The sequence below is a fragment of the Saccostrea cucullata genome, unplaced genomic scaffold (genome assembly GCF_032062105.1).
Source record: "Saccostrea cucullata isolate Sc308-1 unplaced genomic scaffold, CSIRO_AGI_Scuc_v1 ctg20, whole genome shotgun sequence".
NCBI lineage: Eukaryota > Metazoa > Mollusca > Bivalvia > Ostreida > Ostreidae > Saccostrea > Saccostrea cuccullata.
The window spans coordinates 728,991-752,743 of NW_026936980.1; the positions used below are offsets into that span (position 1 = coordinate 728,991).

At 36.7% G+C, this 23,753-nt stretch overlaps 2 protein-coding genes across 2 annotated transcripts; both read right to left on the reverse strand.

Moving 5' to 3' along the window:
- Window positions 1–2,671: 2,671 nt before the first annotated feature.
- Window positions 2,672–8,632, reverse strand: LOC134246968 (uncharacterized). Its single transcript, XM_062729314.1, has 5 exons — window positions 8,489–8,632; window positions 7,455–7,794; window positions 4,442–4,536; window positions 4,098–4,146; window positions 2,672–3,812 (listed from the first exon to the last, which is right to left on the reverse strand). Exons 1-5 carry the CDS (start codon window positions 8,630–8,632, stop codon window positions 2,992–2,994), a joined length of 1,449 nt encoding a protein of 482 aa, XP_062585298.1. The 3' UTR covers window positions 2,672–2,991.
- A 1,157-nt stretch (window positions 8,633–9,789) lies between these two features.
- On the reverse strand, window positions 9,790–21,119 carry LOC134246997 (uncharacterized). Its single transcript, XM_062729349.1, has 2 exons — window positions 18,106–21,119; window positions 9,790–13,375 (listed from the first exon to the last, which is right to left on the reverse strand). The coding sequence occupies exons 1-2, from the start codon at window positions 19,265–19,267 to the stop codon at window positions 10,968–10,970; spliced, it is 3,570 nt and encodes a 1,189-aa protein (XP_062585333.1). The 5' UTR covers window positions 19,268–21,119; the 3' UTR covers window positions 9,790–10,967.
- Window positions 21,120–23,753: the final 2,634 nt, after the last annotated feature.

Here is a 23,753-nt window from a genome sequence, read left to right on the forward strand (position 1 = left end):
AAGAAACAGCAATCATGATAAGTCATATTTTCATGGAAGCATCCTCATGTCGTGTAAATTCAGTTTTGTTCAAATTGCCCCTCCCCCGAGACAGGTGGGACCATTTAGGTTAAATCTGGATATGTACCGGAAAATGACCTTCTTCTTCTCAAGAACAACAAAACCACAACCACTCGTTAAACAGAAGCATACTCAGGTAGTGTAGAATAGTGTAGAATCAAGAGGTTCAAATCCTTACCCTTGATGGTAAGAGTGGGTCCACAACGAGCAATCAAAGATTGACAAACACATTGGAAAAGCACATTTGAGAAATCTTTTCCCAGGAAAAGCAAAGTCACTGTTAATCATCATCTGAAACCATTCATGACCTTCGGGGGAGGGGGGGGTAGGATGGGGTCGGGTCACAATGAAAAATCCTTGAAAATCTTTTCAAGAACAGGACAGTCATGATGTCATATTTATATGAAAGCATTCCAGGTAGTATAGATTCAAGTTTGTTCAGAGTATGACCCGGCCCACGGTGTAGGATGGGGATTCATTCAGCAAAGTTTTACAATGAAGGAATGAAATAGAAAATCTGCTGATAAAGAACAAGAAGAAAGTTTTACATTTTTACTAAGGTGAGCTTTAGGGCCCATGGACCTCTTGTTATCGTTTGGGTTTAATACCCGAGAAAAGAGCATTTCTTACCTACATGTTAATTTTAATTTGCCGAGAAAATTTTCCACAAAAAGTTTTGTTTTCATATTTTTAAGCCTTTCAATACTAGTAATAGGAATTTTATCAAAATGCCTAGTCCAAATTTAAATTAATTTTAAGGTACTAGTACTGAAAGCTATTATAGGCTCCCGGCCCTTGTTCGCTCATTGAACAGTGATCAACTATATAAAGCAAATAAACAAAATGAATTTAGTTGCACGGGGCAAACCAAATTGATCCAAGTGGGATCAGATGCCCAAAAATAAGCTCCCTTGCCGATATGCATTGAAATGAATTAAGGGAGCCGACTGGAGTTTTATTGTGTGAAAACTACAATAGAGAAACTCTTTATTTTATACCATATATAACTTACATTGGCTTCAGTGTACATGCCAAGTTTTAGGAAAATCTACCTTCCAGGTATTTTTAAGGAGCCGTCTCAAAATACACGTACATTTACTATAGGATTGTATAGGAAAGTGCCAATTTTTCGCACTTTAAAGCAAATTATAAAAAAAAATAAATTAAACTACAATAGACTTTTTGCTCAATCTGTAATATATGATGAGTAATACTATATATGTACATCATATTATATGTAAGAAACACAAAACTCTACCGTCGTTTCCGGAGGGGGCATCTCAAAATGCAAAAATTAACGAATTTTCCTGTTTTTATAGAGGCCGGGCACTAAAAAATATGATGGATACAAAGGATTTATACAAAAATAAAAACAATTTTGGAGAGATTCTCAATTTTTTTATGTTTTAAATGTCAAAAGCATATATTTATTAATTTTTCTTTTATAACATTTTTATTACCCCTTCTGTAAGAGCTTCACATTATCATACTATGACGACGTCAATCTACTTATCAGTTGAAAAATTATTTTAAAAATCAGTTATATATATAATTCTCTTTATTGCATAATGCACCCATATGGGTCATGCAATACAATCCATCATTAAAAAAAACAAAATAAAAGAGAACAATGAATTATATATACAATAGACGTATAGAAATTTATTCCCTAAATGTTACACCGACGTGGACCTTTTATTTCTCAATTCTAATGATTGTTTTAAAATGTTGTAATTTTTCAACCTGTAATTTCTTAATCTTGTTAATTTTTTTTCCATTAAGTGAAAAATTTCTTTAAAACAGTAAATACATGTACACTTCATTTTACTATGTTGTGCGAAATGGAAACCCCTGTCCCCCTTTAAACGGCTCATTTTAGCTTTACGGTGATTGCACGGTCATGTATATGCAAGTCTTTCTTTCTTTTTTTTTTTTAGTTTGTTGATGAAGGCTCAATACGAAATTTAATTTTGTCAAGCATAAGTTTAAGATATAACAAATATAAGGCCTATGGGTCAGAACACTCACCTGAGTTAGTTTACGCTTCGGTTCTTTATTCTAGGAATTTTTTAAAACGTCTATTCACATGATAAAAAAGATTGATTTCCTTTAACCTAAGGATGTTTCGTAGCAAGTTTTACAAGTTTTATTTATTTAACATGTCAAAAATTTAGGCATTAGCAAGAAGAACAGAAAAATCGGTAAATTTACTTAGACTAAGAATAAACTATACACAGGAACGTAGCTTCAGGACCTCCCTATTGAAAAATGTTCATCGAAAGGCTGTCCCCCAATACATTATTGTCAAAGTTTGTGAATTTTTCTTCTTAGGTATGATTTTTTTCTGGCTCCCTTTCAGAAAAGGTGCTTCCTCCCTGGTACGTACATTGTTTTTAGGCTACATGATCTTTGTATCTCGTTAAAACGAAGACAAGTCATAATGAGAACTGTACAACGTTAATTTATTTACATTCACTAAAACAAAAAATATAGAAAAATATGAAATAAATACGATTTTAATTTGGCACTTAAGATAAAAAAAAATATAACATTAAACGACAAAAGAGTGTTTCTAAGGAATTTTTTTTCTATCTTGCACTTCTCTCTGCAATCTACAAACACTCAAAAGAAACTGATAAATATGAAGATAACCTAATACATGTAGTTGAGACATATATTTAAAAATGAAACAAAATATAGTCTGGCGCATGACGAAACTGTTCTCTTGTAGATAAATATTTTAGGTACAGATAATATGTGTCTTAATTTTACGTGATTGTTCAGGAAAATATCCATATATGTACATATGTTCAATGAACACCTTAGTATCTCACTAGCGGCCATTATTTTGCTGTTTTTCACCAAACGCCCCGAAAAATCCATATACAGTCTAAAGCTGCTTTGTCAACTATTGAAATTGCAAGAACTGTTTCATGTCGATTTCTTCCCGCCGCTTGGCAGTAATATTATGATGCCATTCCCGACCGGTTGTGTCGAGAAGGCCACCCCGGGCGCGGTTACTCCCCGAGTAGTGACAATATGGCCGCTATCCTCGTCTGATACACTGTCCCTAATAACCACAAGATCTGGCGGGAGGGTGTTGGAGCCGGTACTCTCTGAACGATCTCTCTGAATAGAAAGGTCAGGGACACTATTATTATCCACTGACACGCCCTGACTTTCCGTATTAAGGGGAATGGTGACTTGATCGGTAGATTGGCTCAGATCACGTGATTCCCGGTCACGCTCCACCCTTAAGTTTTCAGGGTTGTTGGAGGTCGTTTTTTGTGCACCTGTGTGTGTTTCTTTCTGCTCCGTACTAATGACTTCTTCTGTCATTGGTTTTAAAGACTCGGACAGCCTGGAATGAAACTGCTTAGTTGTGACAGAGCCTGACTCCACAGTGGTGTTTTTCTTTAGGTGGTCTCTAATGATCACCAGGTCTCCCGGTAAGGTGGCGGGGGAGGGAGCGGGGGAATCACCCATAAGTCCCCCGGATTCTTTCAGCGACAAGACGGGGATCTGTATGCCCGTCCCTTTGCTGGGTTCCGCGGTCTGGGGGATTATGAGATCATTTGCCTGGAAGTCTCTCTGGACGGTTGGTTGGGCGGCGGTGCTGGTCTGGGGAGGGGAGGCAGAAGGAATGTAATCACGGACTACATTTAACCCGGACACTCGAGGGTCGCCGTCTTCAGGCCTTGCTGTTAGGGCAGGGTCCCTGGTACCCCCTAGGGAAAGGTCGCTGGTGCCACCTGAGTAGAAATAAAACCACACGTCAAACAAAACATTTTATGATACAAGTTACACATGCCCATGTGTACTACAAAAAGTGCAAAACTGTAGTTACATTTTACAAGCTACAATTTTTATGTACTTATTCATGGGGAAAATATTTTGTTATTTCGGTAAATTGGCGTAAACTAAAACCCATAAAACACCGTGTTTAACTTAAGATGTAAACAAGACAATAAAATATACAGGTAAGGAGAGGACCGAAAGATAAACACCCGATTAAATAAAGATTGATCTCTACTCACCGCTAAAAGGCCTCACCATAGGCTGAAAGTTTACACCACGGGTCCGCCCCTAAAACATAAAACGACCCTTCACTGTTTTGGTACACAGATCATAAAAGCATGAAATAAAGTAAAACAGCGGCAAAATCGTGCGAACAATTAAATTAAAGCATTTTATAGCGTTATAAATACCCAACCAACTGGACATTAAATATGTTGCCATGATTTCTTTAAATTTTTGATATATTTTAAATTTAAAAAAAAAAATTCTAAAATTGTCCTAAATATACTGATCATCTTAACCAATGCCATACAAATGGATCTATGCATATCTTTTAAAGAGTTAATACGATGCGAGTACAAACCAGCCACGTAATGAAGGATCGCTGAGTGAAGAGCTGGAGCAGCCATCTGTAGACACCGGAGGGGTCCGTACTCGGTATTACTCCCGCCAGTCGACCTATAATAAGAAAATATTATAATAACCGTTATCTCGACCTGTAGCAATACATATGAATATATAAACTTTAAGGAGGCTGGAGGGTCAACAAATTAATCACAAATTAACCACCAGATTTAACTTATTTTTTTAGATACAGTATCTTAAGCTGTCAACTATCATTTAGCAAAGAAAAAATTCATACATTTTAGTTTTAAAATTTGATCATTTTTGTATATCTTTATATGGAGCTCTTCTTTTAAAGGAGATCGAAATAGTCTGAAAATGGCTGCCACCCCCAGCCTCTTTAAGCTTTTATTCGTTTCATTGTTAAAGGACACGTACGCAACGTGCTTTTCAAAATAACTGTATTATTCCTTGTTTAATTTAAAAGTTCCAATTATTTTAGGACCTTTTTGCATCCTGCTCACCTCCTTTAAATCGAAATTTTTGGGAAATATCAGCTAAAGCTATGAAAAGTTAAACTACATGCATGTCAGATATTCAATAAGAAAGGCAACAATAGCTATAATTTCTTTTAAATTATGCAACTATTAAGAATTACTGAATCTGATAATCCAATGCTGAATTAAAAAATCTCCGATGAAACTGTTAAAAGATACCATCCAAAAAATCATTTTACGGAATTGCAGAATTTCCCTTCCTATTTCCGAAACGAAATACAACGTAGATACTCATTATGACAATTATAATAATGGAGTTGAGGATCTTCAAAATGCTTGCAGTTGAGATATAAATGATCGAACTTACATTGTCAAAAAAGGGATAGGTGGGTGACAGGACTTCTTTATATGGAGAGAGGTTTTTATTGCTTATCATATTTCAGAACCTCTTTCTCGGATTTAAGAAGGAGATAAATTAAATTATACATTAAAAAAATATTTTGAGGAAAATTTAAGGGATTTTCCCGCTCTCAAAATTTTCAAAATTTTACTTTTTACGTTAACGCAAAATAGATTTAATCCATGAAAGCTGTAAAATATATCATAATTAAATCCGTATTTACCATATCTAAAGTATCCAAAAGAGTGTCTTATTTAGGCATGCTCGAAAAACTGCACACCGAAAAGTTACTAATAATTAATTAATTAGATTTTTATCAAAATGAACTATTTTGATATATATAGTGCACGTATATTTTTTTAAGAAGGTATAGCAAAGATGATTTCGAATTAAGTATAGTCGTTAAAAATTTACTTATTCATTTAATGCATACCCATCTTTGATATGTTTCTCAAAGTCCCTGCAATAAGTATTTTTTAAATATGTTTAGAGCCTTCTCAATTCAAGTTTAATTTTAACCCGAATATTACATTATACGGCAACCATGGGTTTTGATAACTATAAGAAATTGATAATAAAGCGATTATTGGAATGAGAGACATATATATTCACCATTTGTAGATCAAAGTATCTAGCCCCAGGTGGCAAAATTACAATCTATTATCGAAGTCTACATTCCACTGGTCGGAGCATAAGAACTCGGACCTACACTCCCTCTAAAACTGTAACTCATATTAGATGTTAACTAAATTTGTACTTTGGGTATCAATCGATAAAAATTTCACTCGCCTTTCTAAACTAGAAATAAAAATGTAGACCGAATTAAATACATAATTTACAAGATACAATTCTACTTATCATAATATATAAAGGTATAAAAATGTACTTATGTCGTATATATTATATCTGATTCTCCCTAGATCTACAAATTTATCAATAGCTGTAATTGATAATCAATCACAAATGATAGATCTCATTGTATTTTGTGCTTTGAAAGTACCGCTTTAATCCCTCAAATTGTCAAATATTCCAGAATTATTTGACAGGTGTCAGGGCCTTCATAACAAAGTGAAAATATTCACATGGGACAACAAACAAGATAGTAAATTAACCCCATATGCATATACTTGTAAATTCTGGAAAAAATTGGTTTATTTGGAATTTCAGGAATAATAATAATGTATGCATATTAAAGAATTTTCAAATTATGTTGTGGACAAATATTCGGCCTCAGAACCATAAAGTGAGAATACACTCAAGTTTAAATTTTGATTTTCGAATATTTGGATTTCATTTAACACGTGCTTTGAGTTTACCAGATTTGTATACATATAATGTTTAAATTCAACTACATTATGCATTTCAAAAGTATTGATTTGAATTTTTGAGTTAAATTCGTTCTCAGTTTTTGGTCATGGAGCCAGGTCTGGTCTTCATGTACGATTATTATTCGGTACATATATATTTTGTCAGAGAAAAAGCGGTTCCGTAAAATGTAGAAACCCCCCCCCCCCCATCCTGATATCGTCACATCCATACTGGATTTATGAATGGAAGTTAAATTAACTGAAATTTACGATGTATTGGTACACAGATTCTTTCGTCAAAAGAGAAGCAAAAAGAACAGTTAGGAATGGCGCGAACATTCGGATATTGACCTATTCTAGCAGTTTTTCTTATCTTTAGATTTGCAAAACATCAGTAAGACTCACAGATTTCGTACAAAGAATCCTTGAATTCATTACATTGAAATAAAATAATATATTAAATGAGTTTTTTTAGAATCAGGATAAATATGGGCGTCGCCCGTTTGGCGCAGTGGTTAGAGTGTTTGCGGTGTAAGGAGTCAATCCTTATTTCGCGGGTTCGAATCCCACTGTGGGACGTGGAGACCGGCACTTCGGATGAGACTGTAAAAACCAAGGTCCCGTAGTAGGTGTTGGCACTGCTCAATGGCCCTGAGTGCCGAGTATAGGAAAAAAATGCATCTCTCAACCAGCAAATGGTGGCGCCTCTACATGATGAGTGAAAAATTCTCGAGAGGGACGTTTAACAACAACAAACAAACAAACATAAATATGGGCAAATAACAGGTATATTTACACCTGTGCTACACCTGAGTGACGCATTCTTACCTGGATCCGGGGCAGCGTTCTGTATAGGTGGCAACAAACCGACAGGTACCGCTGTAACAACGCACAGACACACAGACAAAATTACAACCACGTGCTGGTAAAACATCTTCAATCTGTTTATAATTAACAATATTGTGTTATCCAGAAAAAAAATTAGAATCAATCGCCAGTAAACTCTTGGTAACACATTGTTGCCTATTCTGGGAATTTCTTTGAATATTTTGAAATATATATAGAAGATGAGAGTGAAGCAAGTCTGCTTCAAGAATGTGACTTCACAACACCTCGAACAACTAATTGAAATACTGTAAGAGATCGGCTGTACCCGGTTAATACCAGACTATCAAATTCCCCGCGGACATGGTCGTCATTGTAAAAGAGAATGCGACCAATGGCCGCCACGTAGCCGCCATATTGCCGGGAGCTAGGTTTTGATACGTAAACAACGTGGTTATCGGGGGCCAATACGAGGTTCAGGGTTCAGATGGAGAACAAGATTACATTTTATTGCGAAGATAAGAAATTAATATCCGCCACATCCAAATATCTATTTGTTTGTTTATTGAGAATGTTTGCTTGATTTCCTTTAGGAGTGTTAGATCACCATATGCAGAAACATCCGAATAATTCAGGGTCACGTAATGTTAGCTTGAGATTATTCCCAGTTATTTAGATGACGTCTTTCCACATGTTTTTTTTCTGTCATGAAGACTTGATCGTAAATGCTATCACTCTGAAAGATGACCTTCAAGTTACACTTTCCTCCTAAACCGGTTTTTAAGAACTTCATTAAGTTTACTAAGTTAAAATTAATGCATCAACCTGTACCCCTTGGAATATTGAAAGCATAATGGTTATTCATAGTTTTCAAAGATAAATATCTAAGCCAAAGTTAACACTTTAGTTAGTAATGAGTAGCAGATTGTTGGTGGTTAGGAAACACAGTTGAGAATGCACTGCTTTTATTATCTGTAATCTTTTGTTTCTCGATTTGTAAATTCGGTTGGTAAGGGATGCTCACTCCTACTTGGCACCCGATCCCCCATGTGATGTTCAGAGGTCCATGTTTGCTCTGCTTCTGATTTGTATTCTGAGCTGGAATACTTATTGTTATCTCCATATACTTCATTTAAGATGACTCGTATAACCGTATACGTGAGCAGCCTTTGTGTTGCCATGTTTGAAGACACATTCTCAGTCCTCGCATGCATGAAACAGCCATGCATGACCCAATAAACATAAATTTAACCTCTGAGTCATGTTACTATCACCGAGTTTTTGGTGATATTTTTAATTTCTGATGTAATGACCTGAAAATAGGACAGGAGACGATTAAAGTTTACGTCTTTATTTCTGAATGTCCGAAGAATAAGTGTTAAGATATAATCATTCGCAATCACAAAAATAATGCCAGCAATAACACTTTAAAAATCACAAATGTGAGGTGGCATATATGATATGACATGTGCATAGTTCACCTTTAAGACAATTTCACACATTTGATAACAGATTAATAAAACAATTGCTTAAGACGCATTATACAACCACTATAACAAATTGCCTGTGTGGTGGCCCACTATAGTTTCAAGTGCAATGACACCTAACAACAAATTTACAAACATTACAGGGTTGAAGTGAAAAATAAATGAAATATCTTGTACAACATTATTCAAGAATTAAAACAAAATGGGGAAATTAATCTCAAATAATAGAAAAACTCATTTTGCAAAGTGAGGGTTTGTTAAGGACAGATGATAATTCAAATTGATTGACTCAAAACACAAGCACATGACTTTGTTTACATCATAAATTGAACTTCCGGTATATGTTACTTAACTTCCGGTAAACAGTTAAAAAGGGGGGGGGTATGTAGTAGACAAACAAAGGATTGAACTGCCATCAATAATAAAATGATCTAAACTAAACGAAAAATGCTACATATGCTAAACATGCTATAATGCTACTTGTTTACATGAACTATTTGAACTGTGCACATGTACTGATCTGAACATTTAAGAAACTCTGCGCTAGTGTGTTAGCAGATCATGAATATGACAACAACAAGTTAAACACATAAGTAAAATCATAAAACAAGTAACTTACATGACCAGTTTTTGCATAACGGACATCGATTAACGATTTGTTGACAAAGCCGAAAGTGTGTTGTTTCATTTTTCAAGATTTTAACTTATAAGAGCCAAAACCAATATAGCAAAAGAGAGCTTTTTCCGGATTGACTTAAATTAACAAGTTAAGTTTTAGAAATCAAATAAAACAGTCTGAAAGATGTTATTAAGACTTTAGATATAAAAAAAATAGAAATTCTTTATAAAATTATAATGTTACTTAATATAGATTAGCTCAATAAAGTGTCAATACAATTTTGGTAAAATGTCCATGCACATAAACAATAAAAATATCAAAATTCTAAAATGCGTAAAAATGAATGTACAACTGCATTGTTATAAAATGCATAAAAATGAATAAACGATTGCAATGATACAAAAAGATATGTAAAAGTTACATTACCTGAAAATAGGACAGGAGACGATTAAAGTTTACGTCTTTATTTCTGAATGTCCGAAGAATAAGTGATCGGACAAAGCGAGATAGCGTCCCCTGTCCGGAACCTGAGTTAATCTTGTCACAATGGTAAAACAAAGTGTGAAAAGCAATTTACTCAAAAATTGACATCAAAGAGGGTGATTTACCCTGCGGCTTAACCGGTACATTCGAAGAAAATAGAAAAAGACACAAGTGTGAATTAAGTTTGTTTAACGAGTAACTCTGATTAATTCGGCTTCATTTGATTTCCTTGACACTAATAGATTTCACAAATGTTCAAAGAAAACTTATCGCAAATAAGAAGATATACACTTGTCAAGGTAAATAAGCAAGTGCCAGGAAATGGAGAAGAATGCATTTGTTGGAATGTGTAAAATAATTTGGATTAAATTACCAAATAAAAATAAAAAAATGTTTTCATGAAGAAAAAAGAATTTAGAATTAAAAATATAAAGAGATAAATTTATATAAAAATATTTCAAATAAATGTATAAAAATAGAAAACTGTTTGGAGGGTCAATGTGACACTATGATAATTCCCTCCTGGTTGGAAAAATCTTTGTCCTCAAAGATAAAATAAGGACATAGAGAATTACAGTGAAAGAAAAAAGTTGCAATCATCGCTTCAAATAAACATGCATATAGTAAAGGTAGTATTTACATGACAAAAACTTCAGATGAAAGAAAAAAAAATACGAAGTGAGTACCCTGAACATGAAAGTAGCAAAAAGTAAACACAAAATGCTGATATAAGTATACATGACAATGGTAAAAGACAAAAACTCTAGTAAAAGAAAACTACATTTCAAATAAGTACAAGGCAAATGAAAAATCAATGTGGGTATGAGTTACATATGTACAATGGGACTGTGGTAAAAACTCATAATCATGCTCACAACTGCAAGTCATGTAGAGAAAATGTCCAGCAAAAAAATGAACAAAATTTAATCAATCAAGAATTTTGAAATATTGATGATGTGAAAGTAGAAAATAAGCAGTGTATGGGTGCTGGATGATGTTTTGTATGCGCCAAGCTTTGAATGGTGAGATGAGTTGCTTTGTTTCGACCTTAATGGAGCGATTAGTATGCACATTAGTTATGTTAATTGGGGTGCATTGAATCTCTGCATGATAGAAGAAAAGGTAAGACCTGGTGATGTTGATAGACGACACATCTTGAGGTGGTTGTATGTGCCAGTTGTTAGGACATAATGGTAAGGAGATGAGATTAACAAGTTCACATGCAGGTCCTGATGTTATTTCTAGGTGAATTGCTGTTTTGTAAGTACGAAGGAATTTGCGCCATAGGGTAGCAAGGCATGCAATGACTAGGAGGGTTGTTAGAACTGAAAGGGAGACATATGGCCAGGGTGTTGTGAATGAGGCATATATGTGCTCATCAATGGAAGTTGGATTAGTAGTGTCAAGTGCTTCGTTGTATATAAATGAGCGGATTGGTTTTGGTGTTAATGCAGAGGTGGAAGGAGTTTGATGGAGAAGGAGCAGTGGCATCAATAGCGTTCTGATTTTATAACAAGACCAAATGCCAAATATAAGTCCAAATGATGCTACAGATGTTGCTATAATGGCAAGGATACCACTGGTGTCGGGCCAGTTGTCCACAGCGAATTCAACTTGTCCTGCTATCATGGAGTCAGTTAATGTTTTGAAGACTTTTCCATCCCGTTTCACAGCCTGGGCAATTCTTTTGAGACTTAGATGTTGATTTTTGTCATTGGCAACATATTGGGAGAATGAATGGTTAAATATGATAAAGTTCGGAAGTTTAACTTGGATAAATTCCTCAAATATTGCATCACCAAATATATCGGAATGGGAATTTTGGTCGAAGAATTGTTGTAATAATACTAAGTTGATTGGGTGAAGAATTGAAATTTTGTCAGTGTTGTTGTTGCATTTGCCAAGCCTTGGAGGGAGGTAGAGGTTGTTGGATGACACCGAACATCTGCATGGAATTTTCATCACACAAAATGAGCAGCCTTTGATAATCTTCTGTCCATTGGAGCAGTCAAGGGCAAGCGTGGTTGTTTGGTATAACAGGATATGTGAAGGTGATATTTCATACAAGGAAGGTTTTAGGATATTGAGAACATATCGGAAGTCACATAAGTTGACAACATCGTTTTTTTGGTTGTAGAATATTGCAGAAAGGCAGCTGGGTGAGGCAGATGCAGTCAGGGCGATGTTGAAGTCACAGGACTGTGTGGTGGTTCCTTTGCAATGGGATAACTGGTTTGATGAAATTGTCGCATAATGTTGGTTATCATCTGTGTTTAGAAAATATTCCGGGGTGTCCATGAGTTGAGTAGCATGGTTCGATGATGAATTTACTGGTACTGGGAATGAATAGACCTTGAATAGTGAAACTGGTCGAAGGAATGGTGAAATGGGAATCTTCAAGGTCAGGTATAGGTTGGAATGTAGTCTGGTAAAGATGAAGTCTCCAGATGAATAATAATACAATGGATCTCTATGGGAAATATGGAATTGTGGAAATTTGTCCGAAATTATATTCTGCACTTGGGCAATGGATGATTGTATGGTATGTGGTGATAAAATGAATGGGGATAGTTTTCCTTTCACAAGATCATGAATTCCTAGTTTAATGTGTTCCAGTGCTTTTTCTAATTGTGCTGAGGCATTGGTTTGTTTTAGAATTAGGTTGCTTAGAATAACAAACTCATGATCTAGAGCATCCATTGAGTGGTGGACAAGGTTGTTTAGGGCAACAGCATCTCGGTGGTTTTGCAGGATGGCTGACATCACATTGTTGAAGCGTTTGTCCACTGCGGTAATAAAAGAGGATAAATGTTTATCTTGTAGAGCCATGGCTTGGGCTAGTTTTACATTGTTATTGTTTAGGGTCTGCATATGTCGTTTTAATGCGTTGATATCGTCCGATGTTGCAGTACCAAAGAGAGATTTTGAAATTTGTCCCACAAAATCAAAAAGTCCTCGCTTTGATCTGGAGGATCCAAAGTAAGTTTTCTTGGGTGGTAAAATGGTACTTGGTACAAGACGATGAATTTGGTGAACTGTGGTATTGACGCTAGCCATGCATTGCATTCGAAGAAGGTTGATGGATTTGATGATATGGCCAGCTGTTTTGCATTGTGGCGAGTTGCAGTGTAGTTCAACAAGATGAATCTTCTTTGGTAATGGGATTTGGAAGGTATGCAGCCAGTTTTCTTGTCCCAAGAAGATGTTGGTTGTTTGTTCGAATATGATGCCGTAATTGATTCTCTGGATGGTTCGTTCAGGATTTGAGGCAAAACCAGGGACACCGAGACACAAGAAAAGAACTAGAAGGAAAAGATGTTTGGTTCCGCTTTCACCTAAGAGAAGAGAGAAAAAGGAATAAGGAGCTGTGCATTGTATAAGATGTAATGTCAGTATCAGTTTGATCAGAACTGAGAAGCACTAATTTAACAATTTCAAAAATTAACTCATTTAAGGAAAATGTTGCCTAAAATGAAATGTTAAAATTTTAACATATGATCTTACACAAGCACAAGATAAATGTTAGTGAGAGATAAAGTAAATGAGAAAGGTGAAAGAATAGAAACAAACGTTGCTTTCTAGTTAAAGCAAGTGCGCAGCTTGCGTTTTCTTGCACGTCCGGTTTGTGTCCTATCAATATGGTACTGTTGGATAAGAGCGGGGTTGAGATAGTCCTCGGGCTCCCAAGTTTTCTCGCTGTGCCCTTTCCATTTTACGAGGAAGTGTTTTTTTCCTCGGATGTACTTGTACTTGACTAGTTTTTCAACAAATCCTTGAAGATCATCGTCAGGTGATTGCGAGTTTGGACATTGCGTGACGTCTCCTGTTTGTGTAGTAGGAGGAAGAGTGGAAGGTTGTGCATTGTGAGAATGGGTATCGTCTTCTGGAAGAACGTCAGAAGGTATTTGATCTGGTGCACCAGTAGGGTTTTGCATTGTGGGTGTTTGGGGTTGATCACCCAAGGGATTAGGAGGTTGAATGGCGTTGTTGGGTGCAATAGTATCTTGTATTGCTGGTTGATTTTGTTGGTTGTTGTCATTAGGTTGATTGGCATCTGGTGGCTGATGTGTGTCATCAATAGGGTCTGTGGCTGGCGGTGGGTCTAGACTCTTGCGATGGGCTGGATCATTGTATGTTTTGAGTCTGTTCGCATGAATGTACGATTTTATTGCTTTGTTGTCGGAGCAACGAATAATTTTGTATGTGTTGTTGAGTCCTTGTCTGGTTACATAAAATGGTCCATCCCAAGGTTTGTGGAATTTTGGAGAGAGGCCTTTTGGAACTTTTGGATTACGAAGAAGAACCCATTCTCCTACTCTGAATTCCCTGTTTTCTGCTGTTTTGTCATAGTGAGCCTTTTGCTTTTGTTGTGCATTTTTGATGTTGTTTGTCGCAAGTTCTTGAACAATCTTAAGGTGTTTAATTAGATTGTTGACGTGATTTTTGGCATCCTGGTTCATGCCGTCTTTAGGGAGTAGGGAGGTATCAAACGGGAGTTCCATTTCTGTACCAAACAGAATCTGATGGGGTGATAGGTCAGATGACTGAGTGGAAGGACTCATGCGAAGTGCCATCATAATTCCAGGAAGCAGCTCTTTCCAATTATCCTGATCTTTGTTAATGTATGTGCGTATGCATTGTGCGATGGTGCTGTTCATGCGTTCACAAGCTGCATTTGTTTGAGGGTGGTATGAACTAGTGAAATGGCGAGTAACTTGGAACAGTTCACATACAGCTGTGACCAACTTGCTCATGAAATTCTGTCCTCTGTCTGTGATGAGCGTACGAGGGGCTCCGTATCGGGCAAATATTTCACCAAAGAGGACTTTTGCGATTTCTTGAGAGTCTTGCGTCTTCAAAGGAAAGGCTTCTGGCCACTTAGAAAAAGAGTCTACTACCAGCAGGATATACTTATGGCCTTCAGGTGTTGGAGTTACAGGACCTAGGATATCCATATGAATTCTGCTGAATGGTTTTGTAACTGGCATGTTGACGAGAGGAACATGGGTAGGTTTAGTAGTTTTCTTGGCACATTGACATTCAGCGCAGGAACGCACATAGTCTGCAACATTCTGATACATTCCAGGCCAGTAGTATTTTAACTGGATGGCTCTGTATGTGCGCTCGAATCCGAGATGAGCTCCTCCGGCTAAGCTATCATGGTAAGAGTGTAGTACGTCTTCTCGAAGGCAACGTGGAACTGCTAGTTGTCTGAGATACTTGTCAGGATGTCGCATTCTCTTTGAGCGAGGTTGGTAATAATGATACAGAACATTGTCCAGGAACACATAAAAATTTGATTCACTGAGGAGTCTTTCTTGGCTTGATTTGTCTTCAGGTAATTCATCTGTTTTGAAATATTTGTACATTGGTCCGAAATCAGGGCAATCATTTTGCAGTTCTGCAATTGATGGATTAGTGTCTATAGTACAAACTGCATTTGATGTTGAGCCAGGAATATTGGATGGTGTTGCATTGTTGTAATAGAATGTTGTTTCTTGAAAGGTGCTGTTGAGTGATAGACTGGATACATCAGATGAAGGAAGTACATTTTCTGGTTCATCTGAGGAGTCTGTTGAATCAGCATAAGCTCGTCTTGATAGAGCATCAGCAACTTCATTCTTTTTCCCTGCTTTGTAATTGATTTCATATTGGTACCCCTGAAGTAAGACTGACCATCTAGCGAGTCGTCCTGTTGACTGTTTGATGTTGTTGAGCCATTTTAGTGCTGCATGATCTGTGAAAATCTTGAATGGTTGACTTGCCAGATATACATGGTATGTTTTTATACCTTCAACGATAGCAAGTCCCTCTCGCTCTGACACTGGATATTTGCGTTCATGTTGGTTGAGCGAACGTCCACCATAAGCAATCACTCTTTCCTTTCCAGTTGTATCAAGTTGACCAAGTATGTAGCCGATGGCAGATCCAGAAGCATCTGTTGTTAAGGTGAATGGTTTGCTGTGGTCAGGGTATGCTAACACTGGGGGAGTTGTTAAAGCGGTTTTCAGTCTGTCAAAGGCGGTTTGGCACTCCTCGGTCCAAGAGAATGGTACGTCTTTGCAGAGTAAATGTGTCAATGGATTGGTGATTTTGCTGTATCCTTGCACAAACTTTCTGTAATAATTACAGAGTCCTAGAAATGATCGTACTTCTTTCTGATTTCTTGGAATTGGAAAGGACTTCACAGCATCAGTCTTCGACACATCCACTTGAATACCATCTTTTGTTAACACATGTCCCAGGTATTTTACTTCTTGTAAAGCGAAGGCACATTTACTGGGTTTCAGGGTTAAACCAGCTGATGTAAGTCGAGTGAATATTTGTTCTAAGTGTTGTAAATGTTCTTGAAAAGAGTTTGAAAACACAAGTATATCATCTACATACACAAGGCAGGTTTTCCAGTTTAGTCCACGAAGCACTTGAGTCATCAGAGCTTGGAAGCTGGCTGGGGCGTTGACGAGTCCAAAGGGCATTCGCTTCCATTGGTATACACCAGTTGGGGTGACAAAGGCAGATTTGTGTTTGGTTTCATTGTCCATAGGAATCTGCCAGAATCCGGAAGCCAAGTCGAGTGTAGAAAATAGTTTTGCTTGTGAATTGCCAATGGTGTCGAACACATCCTCAAGGCGTGGTAGTGGAAAGGTGAACTGTTTTGTTATGGCGTTTAGTTTGCGGTAGTCTACTGCAAAGCGGAGCTGTCCGTTTTTCTTTTTCACCATAACAACGGGGCTCTGCCACATAGAATCTGACTCTTCGATAATTCCGGCTGACAACATTTCTTCTATTTGTCTATTCATTTCTGCGTTGACTTGAGGGGATTGTCTGTAGAAACGTTGGCGTACGGGCAGCGAGTTCCCTGTGTCAATATGATGAGGTTGTGTGTTGGCTTTTCCTAATTCTTTCAAGTCAGTTGCGAAAACATGTCGATGTTTGGTCAAGAAGGCTTCTAAAAGTTGTTTCTCTGTTGCGGATAGAGTCGACTTCTCAAGATCGAATTGAATGGGTTTTTTGTTGTCATTGTCATCACTTGTCTTTGGTGATGGTGTGTCAAGTGAGTATATTGTCTCTGTGTCCACAATAGATGCAGATGCTATAGGGGTGGTTGCACTAAGTCTCACAGATTGGTTGGTGGGATTTATAATCTGCATATAAGTTTTGTTTGTGCTGTCAACGAGACACTTTGCTCCTGCTAGTCCGCGTAATGGTAGTTGTGAGCAGGGTTCCAAAAGGATACACTTATGTCTGGTCAGGTTGGAAATGAACACTTGCACAGAAACAACAGAATGGGGTGGAATGGTTGTTGTATCGGAGACCCGAGCGAATCCGGTGTTGGTGTCGATGGAGAATGTAGTGTGATCTATTGGATCTCTAAGGTATAGGGTGTTGTTTTCTGCATTGAAGATGCCATCGTTGTTGTTAAGAAAGTCGAGGCCCAGGATCAAAGGATGATGGAATGATTTGAAAATGTGGAAGGTGTGTGAAATGGTAATCCCATCAAAGGAGATGGGTAAGGATATTGCACCCAGACTAGCATGTCTCTCTCCGCCAACAGCAACAGCGTCTCGAACATTAGAAGGACTAAGTTGATCAGGTTTGATACCAAGTTTGGGTATTAGATCAGAACTTACACAAGAGATGCTTGCTCCAGTATCCACTAACGCATTAATAGAGAAGCTATGCACAGAGACAGAAACAGTATTTTTCTCCACAGGCATAATGAGACTAACACTATGAGATTGGGGTTTGAGTGTGGGGGAGGGAGGGGTGGGTTTGTTAGATTCTGAGGGTTTGGTGTTAGGCTTTGTTAGTTTTGGGTAAGTGTTAGCACTGTGACGAGGACTGACTATTTCTGACGACTTGTTAACTGAGTGCCTATCCTTGTTAGGGACAGGCGCGCGTCCCTAACTGGAAGAGTAAGAGTTGGTGCTTGTGTTAGTGTTGTATTTGTTGTGCAAATTTCTACGTTTTCTGAAACAAACTTTTTCATTGTGGTGCCATTTGAAGCAGTAATTACATTTAGTGTTAAAAGCTGGACATGTTTCTCTATTACTACATGACTCACCACAACCTTTGCATCTGAAGCTCTGTTGCTCATTGGGTCTGTCATCAGTCTGTCCGCGTGGCTGGTACTGGGGGCGTCTGCCAGGTTGGTTGTTCCAGCGTTGTTGTTGTGTTGGTTGGCTGGCCACATGGAGAGCACTGATTTCGGCTTTAATGTTTTTGGTTAGTTCCGTCATCTGGGTAGCTAACACGGTACACAAGTTGGCAAGGCTGGCTTCACTGGTGGACGTCTGTGGAGCACTTTGAGGCTGAGTGTCACTTAACTCCACTTGAGTCTTTGAAACGGCATTTCTCAGTTCTTGAAATGTCTTTGGTTCACGGGCCAAAACTTTTCCACGCCACGGAGGTAGGAGACCTGATGCAGTGGCTTGAACTTTGTAGTGTTCAGCAATGTCATGTATCATGTCAATGCGTTCGGCTCTCTCTAGGTATTGGTCTAGTGTTTCACTTGTATCCTGCCGAATTCCCATGAGAGGCATTCCATACATTATGGGTTGAAATCTTTCTGTTAGTTGCTGCTTAAATGTTGCAAGGGAATTGCATGGAGGCATGGTTTGATACCATGTGCTTGCACTCCCTTCTAGGGCACAAGGAAGTAAGTCTAAGATTTTCTGGTCATTGTAATTATTGAACTTCTGCCATGCGTCTATTTTAGAAATCCATATCACTGGGGTTTCAGAACCATTGAACTTTGGGAGGCTAAATCCAGTAGCCATAATCACTGGGTCACACTGAATGGTTCCTATTGGTGGGTTGTCAGTTTCCTCTGTATTGGTGTCTGCAGTTTCTATATTGGTGCCGGCTGTGTCCGTATTGGTGTCAGCTGTTTCCGTATTGGTGTTGGCTGTTTCAGTATTGGTGTCGGCTGTTTCGGTATTGGTGTCGGCTGTTTCTGTATTGGGGTCAGCTGTTTCTGTATTGGTGTCAGCTGTTTCTGTATTGGTGTCAGCTGTTTCTGTATTGATGTCAGCTGTTTCTGTATTGGTATCAGTTGTTTCTGTATTAGTGTCAGTTGTTTCTGTATTGATGTCAGCTGGTATCGTCTCACTTTGGTTTGACGTATCTTCGGGCTGCTGTGCAGTGTCCTGCAGGTATGTTTGCTCTTCTGCAGATGCGGTTTGTCTGGTCTTTATAGTATAGTTGATTGGTCTGTTCTTTTTCATCTGTCCTTAGTAGTTGGGATCGTTGGATTCACTCCACCACTTTATCACCGAGTTTTTGGTGATATTTTTGTTTCTGATGTAATGACCTGAAAATAGGACAGGAGACGATTAAAGTTTACGTCTTTATTTCTGAATGTCCGAAGAATAAGTGTTAAGATATAATCATTCGCAATCACAAAAATAATGCCAGCAATAACACTTTAAAAATCACAAATGTGAGGTGGCATATATGATATGACATGTGCATAGTTCACCTTTAAGACAATTTCACACATTTGATAACAGATTAATAAAACAATTGCTTAAGACGCATTATACAACCACTATAACAAATTGCCTGTGTGGTGGCCCACTATAGTTTCAAGTGCAATGACACCTAACAACAAATTTACAAACATTACAGGGTTGAAGTGAAAAATAAATGAAATATCTTATACAACATTATTCAAGAATTAAAACAAAATGGGGAAATTAATCTCAAATAATAGAAAAACTCATTTTGCAAAGTGAGGGTTTGTTAAGGACAGATGATAATTCAAATTGATTGACTCAAAACACAAGCACATGGCTTTGTTTACATCATAAATTGAACTTCCGGTATATGTTACTTAACTTCCGGTAAACAGTTAAAAAGAGGGGGGGGGGGGTATGTAGTAGACAAACAAAGGATTGAACTGCCATCAATAATAAAATGATCTAAACTAAACGAAAAATGCTACATATGCTAAACATGCTATAATGCTACTTGTTTACATGAACTATTTGAACTGTGCACATGTACTGATCTGAACATTTAAGAAACTCTGCGCTAGTGTGTTAGCAGATCATGAATATGACAACAACAAGTTAAACACATAAGTAAAATCATAAAACAAGTAACTTACATGACCAGTTTTTGCATAACGGACATCGATTAACGATTTGTTGACAAAGCCGAAAGTGTGTTGTTTCATTTTTCAAGATTTTAACTTATAAGAGCCAAAACCAATATAGCAAAAGAGAGCTTTTTCCGGATTGACTTAAATTAACAAGTTAAGTTTTAGAAATCAAATAAAACAGTCTAAAAGATGTTATTAAGACTTTAGATATGAAAAATAGAAATTCTTTATAAAATTATAATGTTACTTAATATAGATTAGCTCAATAAAGTGTCAATACAATTTTGGTAAAATGTCCATGCACATAAACAATAAAGATATCAAAGTTCTAAAATGCGTAAAAATGAATGTACAACTGCATTGTTATAAAATGCATAAAAATGAATAAACAATTGCAATGATACAAAAAGATATGTAAAAGTTACATTACCTGAAAATAGGACAGGAGACGATTAAAGTTTACGTCTTTATTTCTGAATGTCCGAAGAATAAGTGATCGGACAAAGCGAGATAGCGTCCCCTGTCCGGAACCTGAGTTAATCTTGTCACAATGGTAAAACAAAGTGTGAAAAGCAATTTACTCAAAAATTGACATCAAAGAGGGTGATTTACCCTGCGGCTTAACCGGTACATTCGAAGAAAATAGAAAAAGACACAAGTGTGAATTAAGTTTGTTTAACGAGTAACTCTGATTAATTCGGCTTCATTTGATTTCCTTGACACTAATAGATTTCACAAATGTTCAAAGAAAACTTATCACAAATAAGAAGATATATATTTGTCAAGGTAAATAAGCAAGTGCCAGGAAATAGAGAACAATGCATTTGTTGGAATGTGTAAAATAATTTGGATTAAATTACCAAATAAAAATAAAAAAATGTTTTCATGAAGAAAAAAGAATTTAGAATTAAAAATATAAAGAGATAAATTTATATAAAAATATTTCAAATAAATGTATAAAAATAGAAAACTGTTTGGAGGGTCAATGTGACACTATGATATTACTTTGATGTTCAAATTTTCATGGCTAGGATAAACATGTACATGTAATATCTAAATAAAATAAAATGAAATAAAAATAAATGACGCTAAGACCCAATACTTAGATAATTCATGTTACAGTATGAGAGTCTTTTTGGCCACCTTCGGCATAGACGAATAATTTGAAAGAAGATTTTACATGAATTATACAATACGTCCCTTCAAAGAAAATATTTTATGTTATCATTATACCCCCGCTTAAAAAGTGGGAGGGGATATAGTGTTCGGGATGTCCTTCCGTCTGTCTGTGCGTCCGTCTAGCTGTTCGTCCGTCCGTCTGTTAAGCTTTGGGTACACATCTCTTATCCGCAACTCTTATTTTACCACTGAATGAAATTTAAGGAAACTTTCACAGAATCTTTGTTACATAGTGCAGTTGTGACCTCCTATTTTACTTTTTGATCCGACACATGTTTTGAGTTTCCCAGAGCAAAACATGAACACAGCAATTCTTTCTATAATATATTGAAGGGAACCCAAATCTTATCCGCACCTCCCCCTACACCTCTGAGTAAAATATAATGATACATTCACGAATTCTTTATTTCATAATGCCATTGTCCACCTCATATTTTAATTTTTGATCTGACACTTTTTTTGGGTACCGCGGGGGTATTATTCAGTACCTCACATTGCTCACAGTACCTCTAGTTGAGATCCATTTCTACAGCTTTTCGTTTCGAGGAAACATCGGCAGTTTGTTCTTTTTATTTTTAGTAATCTTAGTAATTGGTCATTAAAGTAATGACAAGCCGATCTATCCCCCATCCCACAAGAAATGTAAAGAGTTGTACAAGTTTATGAGGGTGCAGTTTACGTGTTTGAAATATGATTGGAATCAAACCAAAAACACAGGAGTTTATATATACATGTAGATAGATAAGCAGATACTTTACCAATTTTCGAAAAATAGTTATAATAATGTCTAACTATGATACAAAACATTTTATCTTTAGATTGAACATTATTATACCCCAGTAATCAAAAGTTTGGCGTTGTGTAGATTTTGTCCTGTTCGCCCGTGTGTGTATCTGTTTAACCGTACCCGGCATACCAACAATTTTGACCATTGACCTTAATGGTGGATTTTGACTTGCATTTAAAAACTTCAATTTTCAGCATAAGCTGCCATGCAGGGGCATCAGTGTTTCACAAACACAACATCCTGTTTTCCGTAAGCTTTGTTTCGGAAACTATGACGTCATACATCATGATGCTAGTTTTCGCAATCCTCTTCACACGACTGATGACAAAATGCATACGGACAATGTGACGCTTGCAATTGTTTTTGAAAAAAAAAGTTTAAAAACGTCATAAGTTAAGTTGACACTGGCTAAGTAATTACACAGAGGAAAATAACATACAGTGTAACAATGAGCTACAGGTGTTTCATATACTTAATATTCTGTACAGGGATAAACACATTAATTAAATTACAACAAAAGTCAGTGTTCTCAAGAACCCTGCGATTAAAAAATTATTAGATTAATCCAGATCAGGATTTTAACCAATTTTGTAGCTGTATCCACAGGTGCTTGAGGACTGGACCCCCCCTCCTCTTTCGATATAGACCCCTTGACCTTTTCGACTTTTTTCTTTTTCTTTCATTTTCATATTTGTGACAAGATCTATACCAACAATTCAAAAAATTACCTAAAACAAACATTTTATAAATCTACCTTACATTCGATATATATATAAAAAAGTTCATTTATATATATAGAGTGTGGTAGAATTTTTTTTATAAAATGTTAGTTTAAGCAAATTTTCTGAATTGATAGGATAGATCATATCACAAATGTGTCATCCATATATAATATATGTGAAAAAAGCCTTAAAAGGCCAGGGGGTCTATATTGGAGGGGGAGGGGTCCTGTCGTCAAGCACCTGTGATTTAAACATCAAAAACATTCCTCATAACCGTTGGAAATAGACTTCCTTGGCCTGAAATAGAAACCATGGCAAAATGCTAATGGAAAATTTTGCCTCTGTACACTGCCATTGTGAACTGCAAGATAAAATATGAGTATAACGCTAATTTGAAATCGAGCTTTTGTACAGCTGAGGTAAGAATTTGGAGAAATTAATCCAAATATGAGCGCAACTTTTTGTGCGAATAATATAGTTTTTTCTATGGGTAGCACTGTTCCTCTCTGATCACCCATTTCTTTTCAGACCAGCGAGCTACAGCGCTGCAGCATCTTCACCGGATACAGACACGTTCTAGAACAAAAGCATGTTCTAAACCTTTCTAATACCCCCCCCTCCTTCTAGTCAGATGAAAAAAAACCTAATTATTAGTCTCTGCGTCTTGACTCCGGTTTACCATCATCAATTCGATATTTTGACCTTGATCATCACTTTATAGTATTAAATCAGGACTCCAAGGTTGCGATCAAGGTAAAAATTGTTAACACATAAGCACGAGCAAGAGACATTTTTGATCTCAGGTGCATATTGATTAATCTTTATATCCTAATTTGAAAGAATACAAATGGATATCACGTACTTTAATTGAATAGTAAACCCAGGTAGCACAAAACATTTTCAAAACATTTTATTGGTGT